The 11,273-nt window shown below is 41.8% G+C and overlaps 1 protein-coding gene across 4 annotated transcripts in view; it reads left to right on the top strand.

Annotated features, from left to right (window-relative positions):
- Positions 1-1,689: 1,689 nt before the first annotated feature.
- The window catches only part of LOC127584029 (EGF-like repeat and discoidin I-like domain-containing protein 3), a 78,444-nt gene continuing 68,860 nt past the window's right edge, over positions 1,690-11,273 (top strand). For all 4 annotated transcript variants that reach the window (XM_052040550.1, XM_052040549.1, XM_052040548.1 and 1 more), the window contains exon 1: positions 1,690-1,903. In XM_052040550.1, coding sequence (XP_051896510.1) covers positions 1,846-1,903 — 58 coding nt within the window. In that variant the 5' untranslated portion in view covers positions 1,690-1,845. The remainder of the gene's footprint in view (positions 1,904-11,273) is intronic.

Raw genomic sequence — 11,273 nt, 5'->3', positions numbered from 1 at the left:
CTGTTGTCCAGGACTGGCTAACCCTCCTTGGACTCTCTCTTTACCTATCATTGTCTTGGTGAAGCAGCCAGCATAATCAAAGACCCCACCCACCCAGGACATTCTCTCTTCTCTCTTCTTCCATCGGGTAGAAGATACAGGAGCCTGAGGGCACGTACCACCAGACTTAAGGACAGCTTCTATCCCACTGTGATAAGACTATTGAATGGTTCCCTTATACAATGAAATGGACTATGACTTCACAATCTACCTTGTTGTGACCTTGCACCTTATTGCACTGCACTTTCTCTGTAGCTGTGACACTTTACTTTGTACTGTTATTTTTTTACCTGTACTACATCAATGCACTCTGTACTAACCCAATGTAATGAACTGTGTTATGAACTGACCTGTATGATCGGTATGCAAGACAAGTTTTTCACTGTACCTCGGTACAACTGACAATAATAAACCAATACCAATACCAACAGTGGTGCAGCTGGTAGAGATGCTGCCAGACAGTGCCAGAGGCCTGGGCTCAATCCTGACCTTGGGTGCCGTTATGGAGTTTGTACTTTCTTTCTGTGACCACATGGGTTTCCTCCAAGTGCTCCAGTTGTCTTCCACATCCCAAAAAGTAGGTTAACTGGCCATTAAAAATTACCCCTAATATGTGAGTGAGTGACAGAATCTGAGGGGAGTTGATGAGAATGTGGGAGAATAAACAAAAGGACTAATGTAGGATTACTACGAGGGGGTGTTTGATAGTCAGCAGGGATTCAGTGGGCTGAAGGGCCTGTTTCTGTGCTGTATCTTTCTCTGTGACTGTACGATATCTGCAACCCATTCACTATTGCCCCAATGAATAATACAGTCTCTTTTGCAAAGACATCTGAAATCTGAAGCATTGAACCAGGAGCGCAGATCAGGCAACTTTCCCGTGCGACATGTTAGCTGGAGTGGGTACTTGACAGCATGCCCAGACTGGTAAATTATGGCTTCACTTGCATTCCTCCTGGACATCAACACAAAATTCCTCCCCCATCTCAGCCTTGATCGAAGGGACCCACTTCGAACGTAACTTATTGCTATGTGGGGAAACATAGTTTAGTGACTAGCACAGCAGTCTGCTATTTTAAAGAGGAAGCAAGCATTATCAAAATAACATATTGTTTCTATCTGCATAGGCTAATATGTGCACTGCAAAGTGCATTCTGGCCTCAGATGAAAGCTTACCTTCCAAGTTCAAGACAGTTGCACACCAGTTTACATTACTGATAAGATTACGCAATGGCTCCGGAACTGTAACAATCATGCATTATTTTCAAGATCACTTCTGCTTGAGAATTTCAAGTAATTATGGAATACAATCCCCAAAACGTTGGTTTAAAGATAATCCTGGAATCCCGTGTAATGAGAAAAGAATTTGATTTAAAAAAAAGCGACGGCAGTAATTATTTTTAATTAAGTCAGCTTTTAGGATTAGGTTAAATATATATGTTGGCTTAATAACAGGTCCTGGAGAAATAGAGCTGAGACTGAAGGTGACTTCAAGTGAAGACAAGGCGGGGTGGAACAAAGGGAGCGGGCTGAGGGGGAAGTGGGAGAGAGAGTGACAGAAAGTGGAAGGAGCATCAGCCGAGGTAACCTCCTCCTTGAGGCAGCCGCTGGCAGCAGCTCCACTTGACGCACTGGGCTGGAGCCTGAGGCAGGGTTTGCAGCTCAGCTCGATAATTGGATGCACAGAAAGACACGTGCCCCCGCAATCTGCGCTATCAGCTCAACTCTTGCCTTTTCTCTCCCCCTCTCCCCCACCTTGCTCCACACAACTTTTGAAGACGGACGCCGACGGACCAGCCGGGGAAGATGATGAGCTTTTGCATCGCCCTGTTCATCAGTTACACTCTCGCCCTGGGATCTAGCGGTAAGGGAGTTGATCTTTATAAACTCCAACAGAGAATCTGAAGCATGTTTGTTTTGCTTTAAATAACTCTAGATTCCATTGAGTCTTTTTGTTTCCAAAGACTTTTACTCCCGAGTTGTTCCTGAAACAGGGCGCTTTATTATAATAACCTCGATTATAATCACCCATCCTCCCCACCCTTATTTTTAAATCCTTACCGGTGAGATGAGATCATTTCTAAACTGAATAACAAAAAGCTCTGCAAAACGCAGCGCTGGCGAGACTCACCTCTGCCAGTTTATTTTGTTGACTTTTCTGCAACAAAGAAATGTGTTTAGTTGACAGCGCGATGTCAACAACAGTCCCTCTGCATTGCAATGATCTCCGTTGCTAATTCGGATTTGCAGTCTATAAAAAGTTCGGATAAACCACATGTAAAATGGGACAGGCGTTTGCATTGCAACCCAGCTGAAGGGAATACAGTTTTCCCATTTCTAGTTTGCTTTGGGAGGGTTCGGGGATGAATCAAGGATTTCTAACAAGAACATGTGGAATGATTCACTTCCTTGGAAATTATTGCCAGGACCACTGCCTTTTATGCGACTGGAAGAATCGGGTCTGTTTTTACTTCATGGGATTTAGGAAATTATTCCGGTGTTTTGAGAATCACATTCCACGATCTTTGTGTTTTAAACATGAGTAACCACAGGCTTCACCCACAGTTTAAAAGGAAGAGCTATTCTCTTTCAAAAAAAAAATCAAGCTCAGTTATAGATTCAGTTCCATTCTGTTTCATGGTACGTGAATGAAACTACTATGCTGTAGGGATCGTATGCTGAAAAACTGATACACTGGTTGTGTTTGAGATGGATGGAGATGGGGATGCATTGTCTGACTCTGGATAACTGCAGAACAGAATCTATACAGTCCCCAAAAAGTGTATCTCTATGATGTCATCAATTTGGAAAAAACAAATCCTAAAAGTAAAAGATAAATATGTCCATAATTCAACATTACCAGTTGAACAAATAGTATAGTGTTTGGGAATATCCCAGAGTGCTTTACAACCAATAATTTTGACCTGTGGTCACTCTCTTAAGGTAGGAAGATACAGCGTGCAGTTTACACACAGCAAGTCCTCAGTGATAATGATCAGTCACCATGTTCTAACATGTTGGTTGAGGGGACAGATATTGGCCAAAACACTAAAAGTAATAAAAAAAAGTTGGAAATCTTAAACAAAATAAATGCATTTTCTATTTTAATCATTAGATTTAGTGCCATCATTTGTGTTCACTTGAGAAATAGTCATTTGACCATCTCACCTGAAGGAGAGTAGCCTCAAGCATCCACCCGAGATGTATGGGAGTGAGAGCCTATTTGGGTCTTGGAGTGAGACCACAACCCTTTGTCTAAAAGGCAACAGTGCTGTCAAAGGAGCCACAGCTGAGTCACCTCGATCATGTTGAAGTCATCTGGGATTCCCTTTGACCATTGTAGCAGAGCAATTGGTGGAAGATAGCAATCTGTGATTGTGAACAAGAGCAATGTGCATGAATGTGGTAACAGTTTGTGCAACATCTGGAAAACTGATCAATCGTTTTCCTTAATGCTTTAACAACTACATTGAAGTCTTCAGCGGTAACTTTTGAATAAAACTACTGGGACGTGATGTGGACTCCCAAGTAAAATAAAAGACCACAGAAAGCAGTGTCCATTGCATTTGACGTGAGCACTGGGAAGGTGTTAGTGGTGGTAAGACAGCTAAAATGTAATGGTGATATTTTGATTCAAATTATGTGATTAATGGCGGAAATGTGATTTTGTTGAAAGCTGCTTTGCAAAGCTGTAGGAGTGATGTCAGCAGAGATCACAGGGGGAGCAGTGAGAGGGGGCCTCACGGAACTGTTGAAGAGAGGAGGAAAACTGCTTCAGGGTAGGCATACCTGGAAGATCCTTCGCAGTGGAGCAGCAAAATGGAGGCACGAGAGATCCTGCAGATGCTGGAATCTAGAGCCCGAAACATCGACTGTTTATTTCCGTCCATAGGTGCTGCCTGACCTGCTAAGTTCCTCCAGCATTTTGTGTGTGTTGTAAAGCTATAATCTGGTACCCAGTATTCAAATAACATGAAGAAGATGACAGGCTTATGGACAACCATGAGACGTGTTTGAACTGGAGTTGGAGAGGTAGCTGAGTTGGTTACTTTGGTGCTGTGAGAAAGTGCCCAACTTCAGTTGGCTGTTTGCCACAATAGCACAGAAGTGGAAGCTTAATGTGTAAATATGAAAATCCTGATGTGCCATCAGCCAACTGTAGCACAAAAATATATTTTTAACATGCTATCAAAGGCAGCTATGAACATAACAGATGATAAAATTGAACTTGGTCACCAGTTGAATGACTGGTTCTATTTTTGCTGCATAAGTTTTTTGTAAGGATTTGGCTTCCACCATATGCTGGCACTGTCAAAACTGAGTTAAAAGGGAGCTGGACATTAACTGATAAGATTTGTTCTGCCAAACACATGACGTGTAACCAGTTAGATCAAAAAAAATCCACAGCTCAAGAAGTAATTTAGAGTTCCAGAAAGAGTCCAAACCCAACAATTAAATCAGCTTTCATCTAAACATGAAATAAAGCCAGAAACTACAATGGAGGCATTTTTTAAAGCTCGTCTAAGCATCAAGAGCACAGAATCATTGTTTGCATTTATATATAATTTGAAAGGTATTCTTTGCAGAAACTTTTCTCTGGAGTTGTAATTTATAGGGTAGTTGAAAACTCGGTAATCTTCACTCTCTCTCTCATTTTGATTGTAATCATAAGCACATTCGATAAATCCTTTCGAGATTCATTTTGTATCGCTCCCATCAAATACATCCCTATAGCTGTGCAATGTAAATATAATGTTAAAAAGAACTTAAAAGCAGTTTTAATACAAGAGAAGCTCTCTGTTTCCCTCATTGCTATCTGGGCATGTGTTTATTGTATGTCCCATAGAATTGGTCCTCACCACCCCACCCAAGTCCTCTCTCTACTCCCAATACTGAAGCAGAAATCAAAACAAGGAGATCCGCTGCCTTGTGATTCTCGGTGTCAGAGATGGGACTTGGACCTCCCTTAAAATCATGAACTTGTGAATTTGGGCCACTGGAAAATACTGCTGGAAATCTGAAATAAAAACAGAAGATTCTTATGGTCTTGTCGAATATTCCCCGGAATTACTCAAAGGCTATGGCGGGAGATCTTCAGCTGCCTTCGTCACTACTACTCCCCATAAAAGAATAGACAGATACACTGAGTGCTTCTTGTTTGGTTTGTGTGATTTCAAAGTGTGCAGGAGAATGATGTCAGCTGGACTTCAGAATACTTTGCTTTATTCAGCAGTTCAGGCAGCATCTGTGGAGAAAGGAAGAGCTGATATTTCCTGTTGATTGTCCATTCAACTGAAACATTAAGTATCTTTTCATGATGAAGGGTTGCCACCCAAAACATCGACCGTCCATTTCCCTCCACAGATGCTGCCTGACCCGCTGAGTTCCTCCAGCAGCTTGTTTTTTGCTCCAGATTCCAGCATCTGCAGTCTCTTGTGTCTCTATCTTTTTCTCTCCACTGATGCTGCTCGACCTGCTGAGTATTTCCAGCACAATTCCGATCTTGCGTTGGTTGCGGAGTCGTTCTCCCTGTACCTCCTGTCCGTCACAGGATGGAAAAGCTTTGTGCACCAGCCTGACGTGCCATTTCATGATGTGTTGTGGTGCATACAATACAAAAATTCACACCACCTTTCTGTTCTGCTGCATTGACAGCTTGCTAGGCAAAGATTCTGTTTGCTTGAAAGTACTTTATATTAATGTGTTAGATTTTCTGACACACTAAAGTTCCTTAAACTGTTTTGGGACTAAAAGCATAGGGCAACAGTGGATCGTTATAATATAGGGAGACCAGGGATGTTGTCCTCTTGTTAGATAAGTCAGTAAAAATTAAAAAAATAAATCCTGCAAATTATCAGGCCAGTGAACTTGCACAGATGTGATTCCCATAAAGTGATTTATTCCGAAGTCCAGCCAACACCATTCCCCTGCACATTTTTGTAATATAATAAGGAATATTTGGTGTATCTGTGTTTTCTTTTATGGGAAGTAGTAGTGGCCAAGGCAGCAGACGATCTGTCCCCTAACCTTCTAATATTTTCAAGGCACCTTTGACAGCACCAGAACAGGACCATTAGATTAACCTGAAAGATTGCAGTTCCCACAGCACAGCATTGGGGTGCTTAGGCTGAATTATGAGTTCAAGTACTAGAATGATTCCTCACCTAACACAGTAGAAGTAAATATTTAGTGAGCCTAACCCTTTGGACTTCACCTGAAACACTCAAGTTGAAATGTTGATCACTGTTTATCAATTAGAGTCATACAGCATGAAAACAGGCCCTTCGGCCCAATTACTCCATGCCAACTTTGTTGCCCAGCGGGCTAATCCCATCTGCCTACGTTTGGCCCATAACCATCTAAACTCTCCTTTCCATGTACTCAAGTGAATGGCTTTTAAATGTTGCTAATATGCCCACCTCAGCCACTATTTCTGGAAGTTCATTCCAAAAATGCACCACCCTTTGTGTGAAGAATCTGCCCCTGATGTCCCTTTTAAATCTCTCGCCTCTGATCTTAAACCTATGCCCTCTTGATTTTGGCAGTCCCTCACTGGGGGGAAAAAACTATGTGCTTTCACCCTGTCTATGCCTGTGGTGATCTTGTTTACTTCTATCAGGTCACCCCTCAATTCTGGTATTCTTCTGTAGTCTTCACCACCACTACTCCCCATAAAAGAATACACAGATACACCAAATATTCCTTATAGGTTTATGTGATTCCTTACAGGTTTATAGATTAGAAGACATATGGTGTATTGTCCTTCATCAATCGTGGAATTGAATTTAGGAGCCGAGAGGTATTGTTGCAGCTCCATAGGACCCTGTCAGATCCCACTTGGAGTACTGTGCTCAGTTCTGGTCGCCTCACTACAGGAAGGATGTGGAAGCCATAGAAAGGGTGCAGAGGAGATTTACAAGGATGCTGCCTGGAATGCGGAGCATACCTTATGAAAGCAGGTTGAGGGATCTCGGCCTTTTCTCCTTGGAGCGAAGGAGGATGAGGGGGGACTTGATAGAGGTCTACAAGATGATGAGAGGTATTGATCGGCTAAATAGTCAGATGCTTTTCCTCAGAGCTGAAATGGTGGCCACAAGAGGACATAGGTTTAAGGTGCTGGGGAGTAGGTATAGAGGAGATGTCAGGGGTGTTTTTTACTCAGAGAGTGGTGAGTGCGTGGAATGGGCTGCCGGCAACGGTGGTGGAGGCGGATACGATGGGGTCTTTTAAGAGACTGTTGGATAGGTACATGGAGCTTAGAAAAATAGAGGGCTATGGGTAAGCCTTGTAATTTCTAGGGTAGGGACATGTTCGGTGCAGCTTTGTGGGCCGAAGGGCCTGAATTGTGCTGTAGGTTTTTCTATATTTCTATGATTTCAAAGTATGCAAGAGAATATTCTCTTCTGGACTTCAGAATAAATCACTTAATGGGAATCACATCTGTGCAAATTCACTGGCCCGTAAATTGTTGCAAGATTTGTTTTATCCTTCACTAATTTATCTTGCATTTACCAAGCATTAGCTCATATTATGGGTTATTTACACTTGGAGAGTGCATCCAACAGTCTCTTCAAAGCTTCTTTGTGTCAAACAGCTGGGAAGCACTGCATCAGATGTCAAGAGTGCATCTGGTCACAAGTTGTAATGTGGCATCAGTGGTACCAGTTGCCAAAAGTGGAATTGAAGTTATCAACTCATCACTTGGTTCCTGACTCAGTGTTATTGAAAGAAATAAAATGAATCAGTGTTTTAATCAGAGCCCTGTTCTACAGTTTTCTGTTCTATAGAACAGAATAGATGACTGTTTTTAGTGGTGAGATCTGTCTTCCACTAATTTGCAGTACAGAAATACCAAGAAAATTATCCTTGACTTGCCTGTGGGACTATTGTGCTTGGTTTGGAAAATCTATAAAAAAAATAATTGACACTTCCAAGTTAATGTGAGCCAAAATATCTGAAACAAATGGAAAAAAAAATGCTGACCACAATTGGAATAAGAAGGAGGCTACCTCCCGGATGATGTCCTTTATTAAAAATAAAGTATTAAGCTGTGACCCTAGTGCAGAATCTGTGCATGAGCCGAGGCAGTGAATGTTAACACATAGTATTCAACAATGAACAGCATAACAAACAGACCATGTCCTTGCCTAACTTCTTTTTCAACACTGAGTTACTGCTTAATAACGACTAGTGGTTAATGGGAGCAGAAACCCTGAATCACAAAGAGTTATGACTCAGTATCTGAATATGCACTCGTATGCAGCCACACCAAAAAAGATCATGTTTAAGCAGGAAAACTTTAGAATTAAAAGAGTGCTGATCGACATGAGGATAATTTTTAAAAAAACATCCTTTTGCTGATAGGCAGGTTTATAATATTATCGTGTATTTAAACAGAAAGAAATAGATTACCAGGATTTTGTGTGCAATGTGATATCTTCAGCCCAAGTTGCTCTATAACTACATGTGTAATTTACTATATATGTATTATATTTTAGCAAATTGGAAGGATAAAAATATGTACTGGTGATTGTGGGGAGTAAATTGATGCAGTGTGCTTCCAGCTGTATTTTTGATTTGATTGCCCTGCAATCCATTTACTCAACACACGTGTGAGATGAATATATGGCTGCCGCCCCTATCCAATTACTCTTTTCTTTTTCCCCCCAGTTTTTTTTTCCAGGTCAACTCCTTGTTCGTCACAAGTTTCACCAGAGATACCAACTGCCCCATGATAAACTTGCCAAGAGCCCATTTTATCTGTATTGAATTGAGCACTGCTTCTAGCCAGCATCCAGGGGTGTATTTCACATTCAGGCATTCCCTGGCTGGCATGAAAATAAGGAAGAGTGAATTTGTGTAAAAATATATTGTTTGACTTTGAGCTCAACATGTCCAAACAGTATAGAACAGCAATGACTAATGGCAAGCTTAATTATATATCCCAATTTGATAAAGGTATACAGGATCATAAGGGATTGATGGGATTAATAAAGAATTGATCCAATTATCTTCTTGAGCCTTCCCTCAGGATTGAGATGACTTGGTTCCATTTCCAGTTCTGAGGTGACAGATGAGGACAATGTGTGGCTAGCAGACCCTGTCACCTGTGGGCAGGAGGTGTTTGCTGAGGTGGGTGAGTGAGTAGTTTAGGAGGTGTGCGTCTTCTGCCTATTACTGTGGGCTCTTGGACTCCAGGTTCTCAGTGTCAGGGCTGAAGGCTCCTTCTCTATCTTGAGTGGTGCTGGGACAGGGACTTCTGCAAGTTGCTGAGGATGATGTGCTTTCTCAAGGAGGTTTTGAGAATATCACTTCCTCTTTCTATCTGGCAATCTCTTGCCATGACGCAGCTTGGAATAGTCTGTCTGGAGGATCTAGTGTTGGGCACAGGAACAACATGGCTGGCCCATTAGACTTAACTGAGTGTTAATAAGGCCTCCACGGTGGAGGTGGAGGCCTAGTAGAGGGCACTGATGCTGGTCTGTAGCTCCTTTCAATGAATTTGAAGGATTTTGCAGATGTTTTGGTGGTGGTACTTCTCCAGTGCTTTGAGGTACCTGCTGTAGGTGGCCCAAGTCACAGAACGGTACAGGAGGGGAGGGATTCACTGCTGGCCAGTAGACAGTGAGCTTTGTGGAGGCTTTGAGATTCTAACATTCAAATCCCTTTTACTCAGATGGCCAAACGCTGTGCTGGTGTACTGAAGGCAATTGTGATTTTCTTCAGTTGTCTGCCTTCATTGAGAGGTGGCTACCAAGATATGGGAAGCAGTTATGTCTTGATGGAAATGTTTATTATTGGAGGGCTGGTTGGTAGAGAATCTTGGTTTTGCAGAACTCCAGGTCATCATGAAAGCACGTGGAGAATGGATATCAGATTTAATGCCCTCAAAATACAAATCCTCTACCCCCTACCCTCCCCGTTCCCATTTGTGGATGGTTTGAGGACCAAGTGACACAGGTTTAATATTAAGTCCAATAGGTGCAGGTGGTGTGTGAGGAAAAGGGTCTTGTGTAGAGTAGCTGTGATTTTTTTTACTGTCTGCCAGTATGTCCAATGAAAATGGAGTTCATTGGACCTTTAACAGGAAATTGGATTGGCAGTTGAGGGAAAATAATTTTTTGGGTTACAGGGCAAGAGTGGGGAAATGGGATCATTCGCAAGAAGCTGGCATCGATTTGCTGGGCCAAACAGCAGCTCCTTGTGCCATAATGTCCCAAACTGTATGCTGCTCCTACTGTACTGCTGCGGAAACTGCAATCCTTCAGGTAATTGGTCCATTTCTGCCCATGGTAACACAAGGGAAGCATTCACATAATTAAGGCAATGCAACAAAGAACCGGAAGATTGATTGCTGGGTTTGAATTGTGGAGAAAGAGAAACTTAGGCATCTAGTAATTGGAAGAGTATGTTTAGCAATTGATCTTAAGAGCTATGAAAAATCATGCGTGTGATGGAGACAGAAAATTTGGAAAATTACTTTAAATTGCAGGGTTTAAATAACTAAACTCAAACTTCCTGATCCTAGTCCTAAAGTTAATCTTTACAGAAGGAGTGACTACGATGTGGAAATGGTAGAGTAGAAGAAGCAAAAGGCCATGAGTTCATTGAGCAACTTTGAGGATGCTAAACTGGGAACTGTAGGACCTTTTTTGAAAGATGAATAAGGTTAACTGAATGGACTTTATCAAGTAATGATGAGCCTTGGCTGGCTTTTCTCCTCCCAGGGACAATGCCCTTGTTGTCATCTCTACTAGAATTGGTTCAGTGTAGACCAGAGGCTCTACTGAACAGTGTGGCTATTTAAACTTTTTTTTAGTATTTAGTTTATTTTTAAACCTCTCTGGAAATATTATACCTAGATCTTTCCATGTTTATACCTTACCATGTTGTGCCTGTAACACTGGAACTGTACTGCTTGTCCCTGTTCTGTTCCTGAGATGTGTGAAGATACTACCTCTTCTTGTGACTCTTCTTTCACGTATAATTGGAAATATCGATTTTCTTCTGACTTCAATAGTTTTAACTTTTTAATGAATGTATTCACCAGAAAGATTTTCCTTTATACAGCACCTTTGACCCCAGACCATGACAGGTTTAAGAGCTAATGAAGGCCTTTGAAGTCCAAGAAAGTTCCCTAAGATACCAATGCAGTAATGATCAGAATATCTGTTTTTACTGAAAATTTAAACTAAGAACAGAAACACTGGAAGCACTCACCAAGTCAGGCAGCA

The sequence above is a fragment of the Pristis pectinata genome, chromosome 28 (assembly GCF_009764475.1).
Source record: "Pristis pectinata isolate sPriPec2 chromosome 28, sPriPec2.1.pri, whole genome shotgun sequence".
Classification (NCBI taxonomy): Eukaryota; Metazoa; Chordata; class Chondrichthyes; order Rhinopristiformes; family Pristidae; genus Pristis; species Pristis pectinata.
The sequence above is the reverse complement of the archived record's forward strand: the minus strand, read 5'-3'. Positions and strand labels throughout refer to the sequence as shown.